Source organism: Pongo abelii, chromosome 7, assembly GCF_028885655.2.
Source record: "Pongo abelii isolate AG06213 chromosome 7, NHGRI_mPonAbe1-v2.0_pri, whole genome shotgun sequence".
In the NCBI taxonomy this organism is placed as follows: Eukaryota; Metazoa; Chordata; class Mammalia; order Primates; family Hominidae; genus Pongo; species Pongo abelii.
This window is the reverse complement of record NC_071992.2, coordinates 85,287,399-85,308,891: the sequence shown is the minus strand read 5'-3', so window position 1 is coordinate 85,308,891 and position 21,493 is coordinate 85,287,399. Positions and strand designations below refer to the sequence as shown.

The 21,493-nt window shown below is 39.1% G+C and overlaps 1 protein-coding gene across 38 annotated transcripts in view; it reads left to right on the top strand.

Annotated features, from left to right (window-relative positions):
* NCOA2 (nuclear receptor coactivator 2) overlaps positions 1–21,493 on the top strand; it is a 295,898-nt gene that overhangs the window by 221,825 nt on the left and 52,580 nt on the right. For 37 of the 38 annotated variants that reach the window (XR_010141181.1, XR_010141195.1, XR_010141177.1 and 34 more), the window contains 5 exons: positions 8,054–8,157; positions 12,557–12,734; positions 16,185–16,373; positions 19,372–19,473; positions 20,075–20,218. Coding sequence is in view for 17 of the 38 variants with exons in the window: in XM_054561747.2 (XP_054417722.1) it covers positions 8,054–8,157; positions 12,557–12,734; positions 16,185–16,373; positions 19,372–19,473; positions 20,075–20,218 (717 nt within the window). In the remaining 21 variants the exon portion in view is untranslated. The remainder of the gene's footprint in view (positions 1–8,053; positions 8,158–12,556; positions 12,735–16,184; positions 16,374–19,371; positions 19,474–20,074; positions 20,219–21,493) is intronic. The other variant, XR_010141197.1, reaches the window with a different exon arrangement.

The following is a 21,493-nucleotide window of genomic DNA, read 5'->3' as shown; positions in this document are numbered from 1 at the left end:
TATGAAGTGGGCTATTATATAGTAATATGTATGGGCAATAGTAGAGGGAATGATGGTGAATTCCTATGAACAAAAGCATTTTCTATTAAAGTCTATTCTGTCTATACTCAAAGTCTAAATATTCTGTCTAATACTCAAAGTCTGTTCTGGCTGCTGTCCTTTTGGTAACTGTAGTACATTAATTTTAAAAGTAGGCTTGTGTATTTCAAACTTGAGACATGATTTTTGGTTCTACTTAAGTAGTCATGCCTTATACCATTGATGAAAATGAAGCCAAGTATGTTGCTTTCTCTAAAGCAGAGATGTAAGAGGGTTTTGCTGGGTGGAGATGGCCTTCAGATTGGTTAATTTTGCTATTTCTTCATGCTGAAGGGAAATCATGATGTTAAGAAGCTCAATGTCAGAAAAAGAGGGAGGCAACTTGCGGCTTAGGTTCCTCCCACTACTAAAGAAAGTGCAGCTGCGCGCTTTTAATATGCACGGCAGGAGACTTCAGCAGCTTGATGATATATAGTGCATTAATGTTGAAAAGATAAACACATTTGGAGAGCACAGGAAGGGCCTTGTGTTTTTATGTTAGCAGAATGCTTCCTAATGAATAAGAATGTGCTGCTGGCTTCACAAAGCCATATGGCAGCTTTTCTAATTTTAGTTGGGTGCAGATGCATAATTCTCTCATTTTACCTTCTAGAACCTTTGAGATGCTACATAACTTTTCCTGTAATATTTCATCTATAGTGCTTGGTCAGAAACTTCCCATCATTGTTTCAGTGACTTCTTTGCTCTGCGTAGGTCTCACTGCTGCTGGGTTTGACAGTCACTTCACCTGAAACATCCAGTTACTTAATGCAGGAAAACATAGAAATCGTGGATGTTTTCCCATTAGAATCTTCAAATTTGTTGTGGAGGTAATTAGACTTGTGTTTGACTTCAGTCTACTGAAAAATTCGTAGATTTCTAGGTGAGTGATTTTACTCACTTTGAAGCAGAGGAATTAATTATAAAACCTACACAAAGTATCAGATTCTGTTTTAGTCAAAGATTCTATCTAATTTAAATAATACAGCTGCTGTACAAACTATCCTCAGGCTTGACCAAACAGAAAGATAACCTAAATTCTTAATTGTCTTTACACGTCAGGGATCTCTAAACATGGGCAGTCTTAAAATGTCTCTATATATGTGTACATACCCTGTGGATTATCTCTCAGTAGATGCATTATTACAGAGTGAGTGACATTTGTTTGGATTCTGACTTTTTAAAGATAGACTAATTTCTGCGCGTTTTCTACAGCCTCTTCAGATGATCCCCAAAAAAGGAAAAAGCAAGAGTATCAACTTCTACCATAATGACAGTGTCACCCTGTCCCTATAATGGGAGACATTTAACAGCATTTAGGTTTCTAAGTAATCAGTAGTGGTTGCCACTGCTGCTGCTGGAGTTAGAACAATTATGTGGTTGTCCCTTGAGCATGACTGCCACCCCAGTGAAGGGATAGAACTCTGTTCTGGTAATGCTTTGTGGAAAGACTCTCTGAATTCGTAACCTCAGTTCAGTTGCCTAGTAAAAAATTGATTAAGAGTACCCAATACTATGAGATTAAATAAGCTACCAAAATTAATAAATGATACTTCAGAAGATTATGTAAAGGCCTTTTTTTAAAACATCACTTGATAATTTAAAAATGTTTAATTGTACTTTTTTGAAAATAAATTTTTTTCTAGGATCAGTTTCTAATTTATTGTTCTCACCAGAAGACTGGAATTTAACTTTCAGTTTATGCCTGGAGCTGAGCATGGTGGCATTTGCCAATAATCTCAGCTACTTGGGAGGCTGAGTCAGGAGGATTGCTTAAGACCAAGAGTTCAAGGCTGTAGTGTGCAATGATCACACCTGTGAATAGCCACTGCACTCCAGCCTGGTAACATAGTGGGATGCTGTCTCTAAAAATAAACAAATAAATAACAGATTTATGCCTGTACATGCCAATGAGCAGTTTAATACAGCTGCTTCAAAAAATAAATATTTTTTTCCTTGTATTTTCAAATCACTTATATTTCTAGGATCAAATTCTTCCCTGTTCACCTTTTCTTTTGTTCTAAGAGAAAGCATGAATAATAATTACTTATAAAAAACCTATGGAATATAATATTAATGATTTTTCCCCAGTTTGTGGTATGACTCATCTTAACATGGTCCCTGAAGAGATGGGGTTTTGTTCTTCGCTTTGAAAGTGGAAATCTAATTAATTGGTATTGGATTTCTGGAGCTCGGGCAAATGGAGAAGGGGATTGTGAGGGATTGCTGTTCAAGCAGCCACCCAGGAGGAAAAGGCGAGTCAGAGAAAGATTATAGAGGCATCCTTGGATGATCTCTCCAATCAGGGTTTTGCATTTGTAAAACTGGGGGCTATTAAAAAATCATAGCTACTTCCTACTGATCAGGTCTAAAAAGATCAGAGCTATTTTATGATTTTTTTAAGTCTTTTGCAAGTGAGGAAGACAAGGATAGAATTATTAGTTTCATTGTTACTTTCTTAGGTCGTGGTCTTTATCTAAAAAGAATAACTGTGGGGACTGGGCATGGTGGTTCATGCCTGTAATCCCAGCACTTTGGGAGGCCAAGGCGAGAGGATTGCTTGAGCTCAGGAGTTCAAGACCAGCCTGGGCAACAGAGTGGAAACCTTGTCTCTACAAAAAAAAAAAAAAAAAAAAAAAAAAAAATTAATAACATAAAAAGAATAACCTTAATGGTAAAAGCGTAGCAGGAAGAAATAATGAAGTCAGGGCTTAGAAGAAATATTCTAGTAGTCTCTGAAAATTTGATTTTATCATCTCTTTCTCTGATTTAAAAAGAGTTCCGTCTGTAATAATGAGATTTCATAAGGTTTTGATCATATGAAACTCTGAGACAAGCTTTCTACTGTTGAGTTTACTGAAGGATATTTTTGTAACAGAATATATTTTTATGGTTAATGGATGCAAAAGATAGAAAAGTAAATATAGTTTGTGACCGCTGAGAAAACTGCCTTATTTAAAAATATTAAATAGTGTGTTTTAGTATAGTAATGCTGTATGTACAGCAGTATAAATATCTAAGGATTTAAGCTTATTTATATCTGGTACATAAAAATAGCATACTCGTTACTGAAATGCTCTGTCAAGATACCAGTATATGTCCGGTTAACAAAACAGTATCTCTCTAAAGAGTCCTTTTCTTTTTCCTCCTCCCTTCCTCCCTTCTTTTCCTCCTCCGGTATAGTTTCAAGGCTCAACTGAACATTCAACAGAGGTAGTAATTACTTCATGAAAAGTACCCAAATAACATAAATTTAGGGCCACTTTAATTTAGATTCCGATTACATTGGTAAAGCCATATTTCTGAGTGTTTTCTATCACTTCATATTATTGATTTTTTTCTTTTTAATATTGAGAAATGGTCAAAGCACAAATTCAATACAGAATTGAACTCCTGGGCTCAAGCAATCCTCTCGCCTTGGCCTCCCAAAGTGCTGGGATTGCAGGCATGAACCACCATGCCCATTCCCCACAGTTATTCTTTTTAGATAAAGACCACGACCTAAGAAAGTAACAGTGAAACTAATAATTCTATCCTTGTCTTCCTCACTTGCAAAAGACTTAAAAAAATCATAAAATAGCTCTGATCTTTTTAGACCTGATCAGTAGGAAGTAATAGGAAGAATAGATGACAAATTAGCTAGAAAATACATATGTTTCATTCTTGGGAGAATAAGTAAGAAGCTCTGAATTCTTTACCCTTTTTTCTTTTATTTACTTTATGAGGAATAAAAATTTCTCATTCTCTTAATATATATAAATAGCATTTGTGTAAAATATTGCAACACTTTTTAAATCTTCTCTTGCAATTAACCTATAGACTCATTTGGAATTTTCTTTCAAATCACAATTTCCGCTAATATAAGTTTAGATTGATCTTGTGAACACCTTTGTTGTTTTATTTTCTGTCTGAGATTGCTAGAGTTTCAGCTTAGATCAATGTTTCGCCAGTGTTCCTTACCATGGGCTTTCAAACCAGGCTGAGATTTTTTAGTGGCCCGATGCCAGCCACACATCCTTCCCCACCTGTTTTCTTGCTGTCTGCTTGCATATCCTGCAGAATCCAATTCGGTTACAGCAAATGTGAAATACTTTCAGCTGTGTCCAGCCATTTTCATCCCTTTTTTTAAACCGAGGGCTTGCTGCTTAGCCCTATGTTGTGCTCATTTGGTTGGGTTGTATACTTTTGCCCTCCTGGACAGAGGGTGAGCCCTCAGCGGACAAGGATATTTCACTTTGCTTCCCCTGCACAGACAGTGTAGGCCACAGACCAGACACACAGACATAGGCTACTCTGCCCATCCCAGTGTCACTGTTCCATTTCCTCATGTGGGCTCACATAGGCCACTCATTCTCCATTACTGGTGTTAGCTACTGCTTTCTTCCTCTTAAATATTTATCAGTTGAATATTTTAAAGAATAAAACAGCATGTTTTGCATTTATAAATAATGTTTCAGGGCAATAATTATTTTTATCCAGGCTTTCCTCCAGTTGTTCCTCAAACACATGTTTTCTGAGATCTAAATCACCTCCCAATTTAAATTGTAGGCCCTTACCCCAAATTATATCTGATCTATAAAGTCCTAAAAATGAAATACTGTACATATTTGATCCTGATTCTACATAACCTCTGACAAAAGTCTAAAATTCTTTGCCTGAGCACATTGCTAGAATTTAGAATACCCAGGCATGAAGACTTAGCAGTGTTGAGGAACCTGCCTGATTGAGTTATCTAAGTGTAAGGTTTTTGTATCACACAGAATGTTGATGGCTGAATTTAGATCCTCAGAAAGATTATCATACCCTGATAATATAAACATCTCACAAGGCCTACTTATTGTCTTTAAAAGGCCTGGAAATGGGTTACTATCACAAACATCATTATTTTGTATTTATTTTGCCCCAAAATGCAACATTAGTGTAGATACCATAGAAAACAATAATTCATTACTATTGTGATATCAGAATCTCATGTGCCAAATAGACTGATGTTTTCTAGTGATCAGCGATAGGCACAGGGTTGCCTTTGTGATTGGGCAGCTGTTGTTTCCTCTCCCTCTCTCCCCCAACATTAACCTAAACTAAATTCATTCTTAAAAAGAATAAAATAGGACTTGGATCCTGAGAGAATAATAGGACTTGGGATCCTGAGAGAATATGAGATGCCTTGAAACTTCCTGACTATAGCAAGATAAGATTGTTATTTAAGACCAGTTTTTAGGAAACCCTTTCCCGTATTACTTGACCCTGTCCACCTATTCTATCCTCCTCCTCTACCCTGGAGGTCCAGTGAGGCAAAAGGGGAAAATTACTTTCTCTTTCCACACACCCTCGATCCCACTTGCTCCCATGCTTCTGGGAGGAAGTGCTCGTGGTGGGTCTAGCCTCTCAGTCAGCCCCCATAGATGCAGTGAAAACCTGGTCTGAAATAGGGATGGTGCTATTGAGGATCCAGACACAGTTCAAAAAGCTTACCTTCAAGTGGGGTAGCCTACTCTTTCGTGGACTGTGTGTGTCACACTGTAGGAGGCAGGAGAATGGGGATATCCTCCTAGGAAGATGTATCAGAATCTCAGCAAAGCAGACCTTTCAAGCTGTCCGTGTGTTCCCACTGCACATTCTGATAGACCCCCTTCCAGGGAGGTTGTCTTCTCATGTTTACCATTGCATTTTGAGAATCACTGCTGCTACTGAAAGATGGGAGAATGTGACCCCTGATGGGATAATGCGACCCCTGTGAATAGTTAGGCGAAGGAAAGGCTGCAGATCACTCAGTCTGTGGGTTGTCAGCACATTGCTCCTGCACATGGACTGCTGCAACACTGAAGACAATAAAGAAGTAAGAATGCAGTAGGACCACATAAATTATGACATGTTTTATATGGGCCTTGAGATTTAGTATTCATGAAACATAGGGATCCTTAGGTCTGAGGCACACTGGGGCCTCTACAACAAGGACTGTTAAGGGAGGTACACACCCTGTCCACATCCAAGAAGACCCCACAGAGTGTGGTGTGGATGGAGGTGCTCAAGGAAAATCCAGCATAGCTACTGTAGCGAGATGGCCCTTGAAAATTAGATGAAGCAGCAGGTAGCAGTGCGAATCCTATTCCTGTACTGGTGGGTAGAAAAGTGAGCAGATCTTGAAGAGAAATCAACTTTCTTACAGAGTGAACCGCCAAAAAAATTAAAAAGTATGCCCCAGTGCACATTTATTTTACTGTGAGTCTATTTGGCAATGAAAAAGATTCCAGTAAAAGGGGGTGGGGGCGGTCACATGCAATAATTGGCCAAGCCAATCCTGTGGCTGGAGACCCTGAGGTATTTGCCGCCTCAGAAGGGACTGGCTGAGGAACTGGGATGAGACCAGGCCTGCAGACAGAACAAATGTACAGGACCCAGCAGGGAGGAGCTTGAGAAGGCAGCAAAGCCAGAAACAAAGCAAGGACTGACAAATCCGCCAATATTGAGTCACGAAGGCTGCCAGACAAGTCATATCTCTATTTATAGGCAGTCACAATTTTTTAGATCTAAAGAGGTGAATCAGGAATATATTAGAGAGTTGATAAAGTAGATACAGTCTGCTTATGATAAGCTCTGCAAAGAAATTACTACGTTTGGAACTCAAGGAATAACTAATCAATACAGGTATGCTAGTATTAAGATACGTTTGTAAACTTCTTTGTATTTTTAAAGAGTGTTTCACATACCATCCCATTTACTTTGGCTCAGTCCGTGATACACGGGAGACAGGTAAATTGAAGCAACTTGCTTGAAGTCATACTTCTCAGTGGCTGAATTTGAGCTTGAACTGCACAGGTCATCTTCCCCTCTGTGAAAACTTTGTCATGGGAATGGCAAGATTGGGAGGACCCACATAATTCCCAATTGTTGTCTAGGTTCTCAGCCATAAGTTAGGCTTTACAGATTTTCAACATACTGCATAAAATATTTTTGACAAAAAAAATTATTCAGGTTCTGAAAGCAGGTTAATTCTGAGTGCTAAATTGATTTACAGTTTTTTATTTCTACGTTTAATTACAATGATAACATGCAGTGTAAACAGGATATAATTTATTCAAGTACAAATAATTGTCACGTTGTTTTGTGTTGTTTTCTAGCAAGTTGTTGATATGTATCTGTTATGCTGTAAACTTTTTTTAGTGTTCTTGAAATAACTGCTTTACCACATACGTTGATAGGTGTGCATCTTTTTCTTCTGTGAGCTTTTTCACAAAACATTCTCATTCTATGATGAAATGTCTTCCGGGGCCTTTCTGTCTTCATGAGCCTGAAATTTGCCTTGCACGTTTCCATCCAGGAGCACACACTACGCGCCTTTTTGCTAGATCAAAGGGCAGCCATTGAAATCCCCCAAGTGCCTGGTAGGGTGCTTCTAACCTCTTAGATGGAGAAGCACTTTGAACAAGTCAGGGACCAAATCTTCCTGGCCACTTTAAATGGGAGTGTAAGCAGAAGTGGAACAGTAAAAGAGTCCAGGCAGACATTGCAGAATGTCTCATGGGGGCAGCCGTAGCAGTTTAGGAGTCCTTGTTACTTCTTCAAATGTGTGCAAATCTATCTGTGATTATGCTACCGAATTCTGAACAACAGACCTTCCTTTATCCTAGTTTGGGGAATCTCCTGAGTAGAAATTAATTGTGCCATAGAATATAGCAGTTTCATAATCTAGAAAAAATGCCTGTCGGGGAATATCATGAAACCTCAAAACTCATTTTCTGGGCAGCCTGAAAGGGGATCCAAGCCACAGGTTCTAGAGGTGAAAAGTTAATGTTCTGGCTTCTGCTTCCAGCAGTTTCTCCCATTTAGGGGCAACAGAGATGTACTCTAACTCTTTTGTAGCTGCATCTGATCCCACTAGAGATTTTAAAAAATCATCACAATAAAAACATTTCTCTGTCACTCTGTCCTTGAAATAGCACTGCCATTTAATTCACACTTATGTTTATTGCAGAGAAAGCAGCAGCTGCCAACATAGATGAAGTGCAGAAGTCAGATGTATCCTCTACAGGGCAGGGTGTCATCGACAAGGATGCGCTGGGGCCTATGATGCTTGAGGTAGCACATCTTCATTTTAGTGCTGTATTTTAAAATCTTGTTGATCTTCACATTATTACATTTAATTTCAGGTGAATATAATTTAAGGAGAATCCACACTAGTACTAGTACTATGGACCTCTTGAGCTTGCTGATATGCCTGTGTGTCTCTATGTATGTTTTGGCTCCTGCTGCCAGTATATGTGTGTTTGAAATTAACATAGAATTAAATTAACTAGATTAGAGTAGACATTGACAAGTTGTAATTGCCAGTTGAGCATTTATTTGAGAAACTGTATTCACAAGTCCTACTAAATTCTGTGTTATATTTTAGCTTGAAATGTTCTCAAAATTCTTAAATTTTGTACATGCCATGTACAAATGCCTGTACATACAGGTTAAAATATGAGGACCAAGGAGGAGCTTTATGCTTTCTATTTATGCTATTTCAAACTAGCTTATTTATCTCATAAGGAAGAAAACTGAAATAATAGGCAAAAGGAACTTTTAAGAGAAGCATAAGGTTGGTCTTAACTACCTGTTCTTTATTAACTTCAGGAAGCTTTATGACCAGCTAATGGCTACAATTTGTAAAGTACAGTTTTTCTATTTTATTAACTAGTACTGAACGCCAAGTGCTTTGCTGTACCTGTTCCAAAATTAAAATTCAAGATGTAGGTTATGGTAAGATGAGAAAAAAAAAATGTCAGTGAATATATAACAAGAAACAGAGGAACCTTGAGACATAAATTATGTCAGTTCTCAGGATAATTTGCTCGGCTGATGATACGATGAGGTTGAAAAGACTGCATGGCCAGAAGCTTTGCAGCACTGCCATTGTAGAATCAACTAGCTTGCTGCAGCAGACAACAATTAGGATTTTTAAAACAAAGATAACCAATAGTCCCCCTTATCTCTTTTTTTCAGTTGATGCTTAAAGGGATTTTTATTTTTAGAAAATCTAATTCTATGAAAATCTACCATAAAATTGGGGGCAGGGTGGAGGGGAGCACACAATAAAGACTCCAAGATCATCTGATCCAGTCTTTGTATTTAGAAATGACAAACTTCATTTCCTGGGGCTGGACCTGCTGGCCAAAAGGCTTTAAATGTCCCAGTGTTGGCCCTTGCTTATCTCCTCTAGAATCACTGGCTTGAAAACACTCAGCCTAACCTTCCAGGAGAAAAGCAAAAACACACTTAACCCAATTTTCCGTAGTCAACAAGGCAATGGAAGGCCAGAGAGTGCTACTTCTCTCTGGGTTCTTAGAAGCAGATTATGAAAACTATAACTAGGTGGACCATTTAGAATTAAATGAAAGAAAGTGGATAATTTCCTTTGGAAAAATGTTTGAATTGCAAATTAAAAACATGATTTGAAAATTATGTTAACTAAATTATTACAATTGGGAAATTTCCCTATACATGTGTTTATTCATTGTATCTTGAGGTGGGGGGAACATTAGAGTGGAAACTCCTGGGAAGACTTTTGAGACTTCTAAATAGAAATGCTGGGAATAACACAGAGCTGGGACTCAAGCTCTTTTAGACTGAGTTCGTTAATTGTAGAAATCACATTGCTAGATGTCAGTAGACCTGATGTCATAAAATCGAACCAACATTTTTGTCATTCAAAATAGTCTCCTGAGAATGTAGTGCATTGATCAAGAACCTGTGTAGCAGGACTTGAGTGTTAAATGTGTTAGAGGTTATTCTTAAATCTGGTGACTTATGGTTTGAATTTAAATTTTTGTCCCTGTTTATGTGTAATCACTTAAACAGAGAGAACATGTTCTCATGGAGCTGTTCCTAGGCATAGATGCACACTCATGCTTACATCATAGCATAGTGGTTGCTAGGCAACAAAACCAAATGTCAGCTTTTTTCATCAGAGCATATCATAGTGAGCCTTAAAAAAAACACAGCTTTATGAGATGAAACAATTTCGTCTTTCAGTTTTATTATACCTCAAGTCAGTCTTTTTACTGTGGTATAAGCAGTAGGAAGCAACGTGTACTTTTAAAAATGAACTATAGGTAATATGATTATGAAAATCCCTATCAAAGGGTGTATCCAAAGCAGTGAGTTGAAAAGGGACACTGGGCATGTAACTTATCACCTAACCTCCTGAGTGCACACACTTGCACACAGTTCTCAAGGTTAGTACCATGTATTATGAAAGGCTATTTATTTACATATAGTCTTGCTTTGTCCTGCATGTGGTTCATACAATTGAGAAAACCTGATAGAATGTTTTAAGAAAAACTTAAAAACCAAATGGGTGAACCTTTCTCTGGTGCATTATGGTCAGTTCTAATTTGAGAGAGCACTTAGTTTTGTGATTAAAATAGAATTAAAGATGAAATATATTCAAAGATAGCTCATAAAATAGGAGCCTGTTTAATAACTTAAGGAAAAAACAAACTAGGGAAAAAGTAAACACTTCAGGCCCCATCCACCAAATTCATTGTTGTATGTGTATATGCATGTGACATTCATGTTAAAAATAGTAATAAACATTCTGGGCATAGTGGCTCATGCCTATAATCCCAGCACTTTGGGATTACAGAGTGGTGGGAGGATCACTTGAGGCCAAGAGTTTGAGACCAGCCTGGGCAGCATCGTGAGTTCCTTTCTCTACAGAAAATTTAAAAAGCCTGGCGCACTGGCTCATGCCTGTAATTTCACCCCTTTGTGAGGCTGAGACAAGGAGGATCACTTGGACCCAGGAGTTCAAGACCAGCTTGGGCAACATACGGAGACCCCATCATTACAAAAATAAAAAAATTAGTCAAGCGTAATGGTACATGCCTGTAGTTCAGCTACTTGGTAGGCTGAGGTGGGAGGATCACTTGGGCCCAGGAGGTGAAGGCTGCAGTGAGCCATGATGATGCCACTGCACCCCAGCCTATGCAACACAGTGAGACCGTGTCTCAAAAAATAAAACATATCTGGGTGTGGTGGTGCATACCTGTGATCCTAGCTACTCAGGAGGCTGAGGTGGGAGGAGAGCTTGCTGAGCTCAGGAGTTCAAGGCTGCAGTGAGCTATGATCGTGCCACTGTACTCCAGGCTGGGTGGAGAGCAAGACCTTGTCTCCAAGAAAGATAAAATTGTAATAAACACATATCATAAACTGAGCAGCCTAAACTGACTAGACCCCATGGCCCTGGTCCCAGGTATGATAAATCAATGTAAAGCTTTCAGGCCTGATCACTCACCTGATCCATAAAACAGAGCTTTGATAAGCAAGGGTCAAAAAGAGAAAAATGGGGTAATGTAACCAGGAGAAACTCACTAAACCCCCAGCATTTCCATCACCAAGGTAAACATGATGGGAAGTGGATTAGGGGTGAATGAATATTAGAGTAGAGGACTGTACTGAATGGTCATCAAAGCATGAGCTTTGGAATCGGATCCTTCTGGATTCACATTCAAGCTCTACTACCACTGACTAGTTCTGAGACTTTATCCTAACCTTTTTGAGCCTCAGTTTCCTCCTCTGTAAATTGGGAAAGATAAAAGATTCCTTCCAGGAGGTACTTGTAAGGCACAGTGAACATGCTCCACAGCCACTATTATCTCAACTTCCTGAAATGATCCTAGATTCTTTATCTCTTTCCCTTACCTCCATTGGGATGAAAACAAAAAGTGAGGCTGTGAACTCATTACTGGAAGCGTGCTACTATTATTTGGGTAATTTAGAAACCTGCATCTTAATCTGGGGAACAAGTAACATAGAATAATTTGGCATAATTAGTGCCCTTCTAAGATCAGGGCAATGCTGAGGTCCCCATGAAGGTGAGTTTGCCACATCAGAGACACTTCCGAGACCCTTTCCCATATACACCAAGTAATAAAGGATTGATGTTCTTTAAAGGTCTGAAATTATCTGTGATGTTTTTCATATAATCCGTGACAGCTAGGTGGTAAAATTTGGGAAGATTTTCCTGGTAATTATCCTTAAACTGGGGAAAAATTTTTTAATGACCCCTTTCTCTCATTGTATAACATGACAAACTCTAGATCAAAATTACCTTGCATTAGGTTGGTGACATAAAAGTTGTTCTTGGCCTGGTGGAGTATGTCAGTCTCATTTTGAAAATACAGATGAATGTCTGTACACTTTTACTTCACAGTAATTATCTCCTGTTAAATTAACGGAGTTAGTGTTGGTCGTTTAGTTTGTGACAAGAAACCCTAGTCTAGGCTCTCTCTCCCACTTACTAAGATGGAATAATTTCTATTTCACCAAGAGAAAATGTGTTAATTGTTCCTGAAAACTGGGAGAGGGCTGAGAAAGATCTCTTTTCTATCCATGTGTGAATTGTGTTTCTTTTAAAGGGATCATTCCCTTCTTAACAATTGCATGTGAAATTATGTTGCATCCTTTCTAACACAATTTGTACTTTGTCCCCTAGGCCCTTGATGGGTTCTTCTTTGTGGTGAACCTGGAAGGCAACGTTGTGTTTGTGTCAGAGAATGTGACACAGTATCTAAGGTATAACCAAGAAGAGCTGATGAACAAAAGTGTATATAGCATCTTGCATGTTGGGGACCACACGGAATTTGTCAAAAACCTGCTGCCAAAGTCAATAGGTAAATGACTGTCGGCTGGGTCTCCCTCCCTACCTCCCCTCACCCCCACCTGCCCTGCCTCATACACAGTGTCTTGGTTGAAGTGGATCAAATAAAACTATATTATATCAGATGGGGATGAGAGTGACTGGGTAGTTGTTTACAGATGCTTGTGTGTTTAAGCTTAAAAGTCATGGAAAAGGGGGCATCTTCAGATACTGATCTCAAATGAGTGATCATTTTCGATCCTATATTTAAAGTACTCGAAAATCATTGCTTCTTAGCCAGAAGGCCAAGAAGTGATGATGATGATGATGATGATGATGATTTTGCTTGGCAGTAATTATCTCATGATAAATGAACAGAAATTGATTCAGATTCATGAAAATGGTTCAGATGTAAAGTACTTATATGGCAACTATTTTCATTAAGATTGTTGTGTTTTTTTAAATTATTTTTTATTTTTGTGCGTACATAGTAGGTGTATATATTTATGGGATACATGAGGTGTTTTGATACAGACATGCAGTGTGAAATAATCACATCATGGAGATGGGGTATCCATCCCCTTGAGCATCTATCCTTTGTGCTATAATGCAGAGGTTTTTTTTTAAGATGACACATTGCCTCACCCTGTTCCACGCTAGCCAACTTTGTTTTGTCCATTTTCTCCATGACCATCTGAAAAGTCAAAGGTCATGAGAAGTTTGAGATTCAACGTATTTTGAGTCCTACACATGAAGCGTATTATAGGTGTATACACATTCTAAAAATAAATGTTAAGGAACAAGTGGCAGATGGAGAGGTTCAGATGCTATAGCCCAAGCCCTGAATGGGCTCTTCGGTCTCGCAGACTCTCCAGTGGGCCCTGTAGGTGTGATCACCAGATGCCGCTGCCTTAGCCCACTCTCCCTGTCTGGAATTTCCTGACTTCATCTTATTTTGGAGATGTCGTCCGAGTACGTGATGATTAAGGACACACTGTGCAGTGGGTGATTCACAGCGTGGGCCCACCTTAGCTGCCGCTCTAGAGTACTGCTGTTCCCACTCACTAAGTGATTCTTTTTTTAATATTCTCAAATTGATGATGCTAAGAACATCTTCACGGATTGAAAGAAGTGCAAAATAAGGTCAAATCCTGAGTTGGCAAGTATTTCTGTTCTTAAGATTGTTTATACTAGCTGGTCTTATTGTTATAATAAGTAGGAAAAGGTCCTTTTCAAATTTCATTCGGGCTCGCTTTTCCTTTATGTGATAATTCTTTGTTCAAAGTGACTACAACAGTAATACAAAATGTATGAATACTTGTGTAGGATTCCTTTATTATATTCTCTAGTAAATTAAGAAAATGGGATTTCTTATTTCAAGTAACTAATATTTTCAGATCTCTTCAGTAGTTTTATGACTCCTTAAAAGACCTCTACTTATTAATTCACTATTATTAATTCACTTGTCTAAAGAGCTCTTTGCCTTACTTTATATTGTATCCTTTTAACTTTCAACTTATTAATCTGACTTAATAAGAACTCTTTTTCTCTTCAGTTGCCTACTCTGTGTAGTCTTTATTTTGTAAATAAGCTTTTTAAAATGCTGATACTGGCTGGGCTCAGTGGCTCACCTGTGTAATCCCAGCACTTTGGGAGGCCAAGGCTGGTGGATCGCTTGAGGTCAGGAGTTCAAGACCAGCCTGGCCAACATGGCAAAACCCTGCCTCCACTAAAAATACAAAACATTAGCTAGGTGTGGTGGCTCGTGCCTGTAATCCCAGCTTCTCCAGAGGCTGAGGCACGAGAATCCCTTGAGCTCAGGAGGTGGAGATTGCAGTGAGCCAAGATCACGCCACTGCACTCCAGCCTTGGTGACAGAGACTCTGTCTCAAAAAAGTAACAATAATAAAATAAAATGCTGATGCTGAAATAAACTTCCCAAATGTCTGCAAAGACTTAAAAAGCTAGTTATGGGTTTTTCTGTAATTTTCAAATAATTTCTTACAGCTAACTTTTTCCTTTCGAGGGTTTGTTTCCTTTCTCATTCTACAGCCCAGTGGCCATGGGCTCTTTGGGTTCACTGGGCCATTCATGGGCCATTGGATTCGCTGTAACACCTACGTGTCCTTCTCCATTTTCTCTAGCTGGTGACTGGAGAATATATTAGTTTTCTTATGACTCACCCTTTTTTTGATCCCCTGTTCTATTGTCCTACTGTCCCCAGTATTTTTAGATAAAGCATAAGGAATGATATAGAAAAGAACACCAAAATGAGAATTAGGATTGGTTCTGATTCCAACTTTTCTAGTGGTTGAACATGTCTTTGGACATCAGATTTTTTTTATGTGTCAAATGAGGAAGTTAACCTGGTAAAATCCATAAACACCCTTTAATTCTCAAAATTGGTTATTGTTTTATTTCTTTCATTGTTATCTCTAATGCATTTCAAAAATAATTGATGTCTTTCCTCTCTTTCATTGTCTTTTTCTTAAATATATATATTTTTTAGTTTTAATACTCAAAAAGATGTCTGAAGTAGTTAACTTGAAAAGAAATGACATTAGCACTGTATTTTCAAGGATTTTTCAGTCTTATTGAAGAAATGTACATGAAACAATTTAAAAAGACTACCACTGAACAACTTAGGAAAAACAGAGTTATAAACTATATACTAAAATTTCTGTAAAATTTGAGAAAAGAAAAATCTGCCCGAGGAGGCAGTATGGGGGAGTAGTTAGTAAAGTATTGATTGTAGAGGACCTCAGCCTTAGAGCATGAGTACCTGTGGAGAGAGAAACTGAGGCAACCTGGTATGTCAGATAGGGTGGCAGCAGGAGCAAGGACATCCATGCGGGCCCGGTATGGTGGAGCATGGGGAGGCTTGTGCAGGGGAATGTGGAAGATCCCGTTAGATGGATGCAATGGAGCTGGTTAGTGAGAGTCTGTGTTAATGGACTTCATCCTCCAGACTACATCAAGTCTAAATCCTCTGAAAGAATTTAACAAGCATTACATTTGGTGCCACTCACAGAATTTTGAGCAGGGCTAACTTATCTAAAATTGGAATGCAAGTAGATTGAACTAAATTTCTAAGAAATCAGTTAGGAAGACGCAAAAGTAGAAAACTATAGTATTCTAGTAACAAATAATCCAGGACTGGACTTGAAGGGAAGGAGTCAGGGTAAAGAAGTAGTGTAGAAAATCTTTTGAAAATCCCAAGATTCCACATGTATCCCAGAACTTGAAGTATAATAAAAGAAAAAAAAATTGGAAAAAAAAAAAAAAAGAAAATCCCAAGATATTCCCAAGTTGTAAAAATGGTAAAGATTTTTCCTCCTCTAGATTATGAAAGTATTTAGACAAGTATAAAAGTACTACATGAAGATGAAATAATCATATTTTTCCTACATCATTTTAATAATTCAGAGGCAATGAATCTGATGTTTGTTTCTTTGTAAAACTGGATTACTTTTGCCTTGCTCAGTAAATGGGGGATCTTGGTCCGGTGAACCTCCGAGGCGGAACAGCCATACCTTCAATTGTCGGATGCTGGTGAAACCTTTACCTGATTCAGAAGAGGAGGGTCATGATAACCAGGAAGCTCATCAGAAATATGAAACTATGCAGTGCTTTGCTGTCTCTCAACCAAAGTCCATCAAAGAAGAAGGAGAAGGTGGGACAGAATCCCTAGGGTGTTTTATGTGTCTGTGTATTTATTCCTGTGCTACTTCCTTCACACTTTAATTAGTGGTCACCCAAAGAAAAGTGAGGAGGCAGTATCTTTGTTCTTTTCAATTTTACTATTTTGTGATGGAAATTTTTAAGTCTTCAGAACAGCACTGTTCAACAGAATTATCTGCAATGGTGGAAATGACATACCTTCAGCATCTGGTGTGGCAGCCACTAGCCACGTGTGGCTGGTGAGCATTTGAAATATCAGTAGTGCAGCTAGGGGGCTGGAGTTTTAATTTTTATTAAATTTGCATTTGAATAGCCACATGTAGTTAGCGGCTACTGTACTAGTATAACTGTATTAGTGATCACACTTTTGAGGGATCCTAGGCTCTTTGAACATCTAGTGCAAGCTGTATGCCACAGCCCTAGAAAAATGCACAGTTGTCCTGGCGCAGCGGCTCACGCCTGTAATCCCAGCACTTTGGGAAACTGAGGCGGGTGGATCACGAGGTCAGGAGATTGAGACCATCCTGGCCAACATGGTGAAACCCTGTCTCTACTAAAAGTACAAAAAGTAGTCGGGCGTGGTGGCTGGCATGTGCCTGTAGTCCCAGCTACTCAGGAGGCTGAGGCAGGAGAATCACTTGAACCTGAGAGGCGGAGGTTGCGGTGAGCCAAGATCACACCGTTGCACTCCAGCCTGAGCGACAGAGTGAGACTCCATCTCAGAAAAGAAAAAAGAAAAATGCACACAGTTAAAACAACATTTTAAATATACTTTCAAGGGGTTAATGGAATCCATGTAGCCTATCCATGGATGCTGGGCCCAGAATTGATAAAATACAATGGTACTAAAGAGAGGATAGAGACAGGAGTGGGGAATGGAGGGGGTTTTAGACTCTAAGCTTATTAGGCTGTTTGCCATAAAGATGTGCTGATGTAGCGTCTACCTCCTGAGCCCACTAGGCAAGCCGTCCACACAGCTGAGTGTCACTCTAATACAAGGCAGTGTTGAAGAGTGCATTGTGCGTGGGGAGCAGAAGGGAAAGAGCTGAGGACCACTTGTGGCTGAAAACATCCCCGGCTACATAATCAGACAGGCCAACTCCTAATTCAGCTGCTCCCAGCTCTGGGACTTTGGACAGAATCCTTGGCCTTTCTGAGCATCAGTTCATTATCAAGTGAAGTCACCAATACCAGTATCAGAATGTAATGAGGTTTAAATGAATATGCTGAACTATGGTTGGCATTGAATGCTAGTTATTTACTGCTTATTTTAAAATTTAAATTTTATTAAGAAGGAAATATTAGAGCTGTTAAAGATAATAAACACATAGTATTTCAAAATTAAGTTTTTTGCCTAGGTCAAATGATTTTATTGTGTTTTATGCAACAGAGTAAGTGCTGCTAATTTATCCATCTGTGATAATAGTCCAAGGCAGTATAAAAAAGGAATAGCTGAGCTAATTTGTTACTTTGTGCTTTATAAACATTTTTTGTACATTTAAAAGTACGTTCTATGTTAAGTTAACACAGTATAGCATAAGCACAGGGTTTCTGAGCCATGGCATGCTCAGATTCTAATCCTGGCTTTGCCGAAGGTTTGTGTGACATTGGACAAGTTACTTAAACTTTGTGCTTTGATCTTTTTGTCTGTAAAATGGAAATAATGCTACTACGTGTGTCATAGAGCTGTTAAGAGGATTAAATGAGTTAATAACTCATACAGTAGCTAGAAAGGTGTTTATCTCATAGTGCCCAAAAATTTAGTTGTTATTTTGTTGAGGACTATAATTGCGTTTTAGTTTTGTGATACTAGCTATTACTGGATATTTCTTGTTGAAGAAATAATACATGAAACAATTTTAAAAGACTACAATAGAGCAATTCAGGAACAGCCAAGTTACAAACTATATACCAAAATTTCTGTAAAAGTTGAGAAAGAAAAATCTGTCCAAGGAGGCAGTGTGGGGTCCTATAGTAGTTAGTGAAGTACTGATTGTAGAGGACCTCCGCCTTAGAGCATGAATACCTGTGGAGGGGGAAATTGAGGCAGCCTGATATTTTAGATAGGGTAGCAGCAGGAGCAAAGATAAATAATAAACTCTTTGTCAAATTCAAGAAATTCTCAAATTTAGAGGTAAACAATCAGAAATCAGTGATATAAGAAGACATGAAGGGATTACTTAAGTTTTTTGACAACAGCATTTGTCCAGTGTATTTTAAATTGAAAGGGCTGTGCAGAGTGCTCTGCATGTTACAAAGATAAATAAAACTTTTCCCTTTCCTCCAGAAATGAACCCTGATGCATAAGACAGTTGAAGCAAGGTGAGGAATAAGTGATTAGAATTGGCTGTGTGAGAAACCGTCCACAGCCAAGATTCTGAACTATAATGCAGCTGTTCTGGTGCACGCTGCATTTTCTAGGTATTGTGGGAGTCATTCTCTGAATCTGCGTCTAGACCCAGTTTATATTCTTTGCTTTAAATTGCATATTGCCATTGTAGTATTTACTTAGTTTGGCATAAGGTGTACCTAGTTTTCCTGAACCCTAAAACTCAAGAAGCAAACCCTTGACAAAACAAGAGTATCAGATTTTAGTTTCATCATTTTTGTACTTCATTACAATTTAACCTGGTTTTCTATCAGCCATTTAAAAAGAAAGGATTTCATTTTTTTTTCTACTGCTGGAGAGAGGGTTTCAGATTATTAACACTTTAGTGTAGTCGATGTATTTCCATCACATGTATCGTGGGGCCTCGGCAGTTTATCCTTTGCTCCCCAGCTCTCCTTACACAGCCACCCTCCGTCTCCCTTACCCACCTACCACTTTCATGAAGAGAATAAAACCAGTAAGAAGCTCAGGTACATAGTGTTTCATCACTGTCTCCCTTACTGCTTTTTTAATGACAGGCTGTGCTGTCATAAATACACTTGGGTTTGTTTGAATCACTAGAAAAGCCCAGTATGATAAGTGTAAACATGTGTGGTTTAAGATTTGCAGTCCTGCTTGATTTGCGTGGCAAGAAGAGTTCCCATGAAGGAAAGACCAGTTCTTCCCTCATCAGAAAGTTTTACTACTCGCCAGGATCTCCAAGGTAAATTTCCTCTCCAAAGAAGACCAAAGGAATCATTTTAGAATACTTATATATTTGGGAATGCAAGGACTGTATTTAGAAGACTGTAAGGATGCCAGTATTAGCAATTGCTGCTGCAGTAGAAATGTCAAGGAGTTGGAGGACCGGAGAGAGAGCCACTGGCTCTCACTGTATACCCTTTTGGTCCATGTACTTATGTTAACCTAATTTAAATAAATACATTTAAATCTTGTTAAAATTTAATTGTTTCTGGCTGGGCACGGTGGCTCACACCTGAAACCCCAACTCTTTGGGAGGCTGAGGCAGGAGGATCACGAGGTCAGGAGTTCGAAGCCAGCCTGGCCAACATGGCAAAACCTCATCTGTATTAAAAATACAAAAATTAGCCAAATGTGGTGGTACACGCCTGTAATCCCAGCTACTTGGGCATCTGACGCACAAGATTCGTTTGAACCCAGGAGGTAGAGGTTGCAGTGGGCTGAGATTGCACCACTGCGCTCCAGCCTGGATGGTAGAGTGAGACTCTGTCTCAAAAAAAAAAAAATTTATTTCCATAAAGAAAGATCAACACGTAGGTATAATGCCTGCTGTTACTTAATAGGCAAGATCACTTCTCTGGATACCAGCACCATGAGAGCAGCCATGAAACCAGGCTGGGAGGACCTGGTAAGAAGGTGCATTCAGAAGTTCCATGCGCAGCATGAAGGAGAATCTGTGTCCTATGCTAAGAGGCATCATCATGAAGGTAAGCATCTCAAAATGATTTTTCTTAAATTATTGCTTCCTGTGGGAGCTTTCTCTCAATGATTCCTGGAGTTCACCTTGGGAGCAGAGCTGGTGACTGTTCTCGTGAGCTGTCTCATCTGGCCCCAATCTTGCCATCTGAAGGAAAAATCTAACAGGAGAACCTGTAGGACAGAAGAGTGACGAAAGTAGAACAGGAGATGATAGTGTCACAGAGGCAGGCAAAAGGAGGAAGAAAGAGGTCATTTTCTTTGATCCAGGGGCTTCTAGATGTATGACAAGATTATAAGTACCATCTAATTAAAAGAAATATTAATGATTCAGTTAGAATCTGAATATAAGAGTAAGTGGAATTTTGGAGAGTGAGTGAACCCCTGGTGGAGGTAACAGTGGGACCCCAAGCCCTTCTTCAGGGTGGTAACCAACAAAGACTATCCAGGTGTTTCTAGAGGGCCCAAAAGTTGACACGACTTGTCTCAGCTCACAGACTTAAGCAATAGAACAGCTGGAACTGAGCCCAAGACTTCAGTAATAACAGCAGCCCTTATTGAGCACCTGGTCTCTGTGTGGCACTATCCCTTTTGCCTCCTCTCACTGGCCCTCACAGCAAGCCTGTGATGTGGACAACACGTCTCTCACTCTGGACAAGGGGACGAGGAGGTTGAGGCAAGTGAAATGACTGACTCTCTAGCATTCAATGTCAGTGCAAGACATCCATCTGAGCTCATTTTGGTCACTGTCATGCTGCTTCTGAAAGTCTTCCCAAAGAATCACTTTTTCTCAAGTGCATTGTTGTTTTCTGTTAAAGAGGTAGGAACCAAAAAAAAAAAAAAAAAAACTTTTTTTGCTTTAGTATGTGCTAATTTGGGGAGGGAGACTGTCCTTCTCTCTGTGTCCCAGCAGTGTGGTTGGCCAGGGCTCCACATGCACTATCAGCTGGGCCATGCTGCACGTGAGGGACTCGTGCAGTGCAGTGCAGCTTGTAACTCAGCTTCAACAGTTGTCTGCATCCTTGCAGAAAAAATTTGTAACTAGTTATTGAAAATGGAGTTTGAGTTTGTCATCATCCACCTAACGTGCATCTGGCACTTTACCAATAGTGTTGGTGTGTTTAAACTTTATGCTTTTTAGATCACTTATAAAAAAGCAAAAATCTTAATAAATGACCTGTCTCTCCCATGCCCTTTTTTCCCCTCATCTTATTCATTCTTTTCATCCTATTCATCCTATTTTTTAGAAATAAGTGCATAATCCAACAACTTGTGTCTTCCAGCAT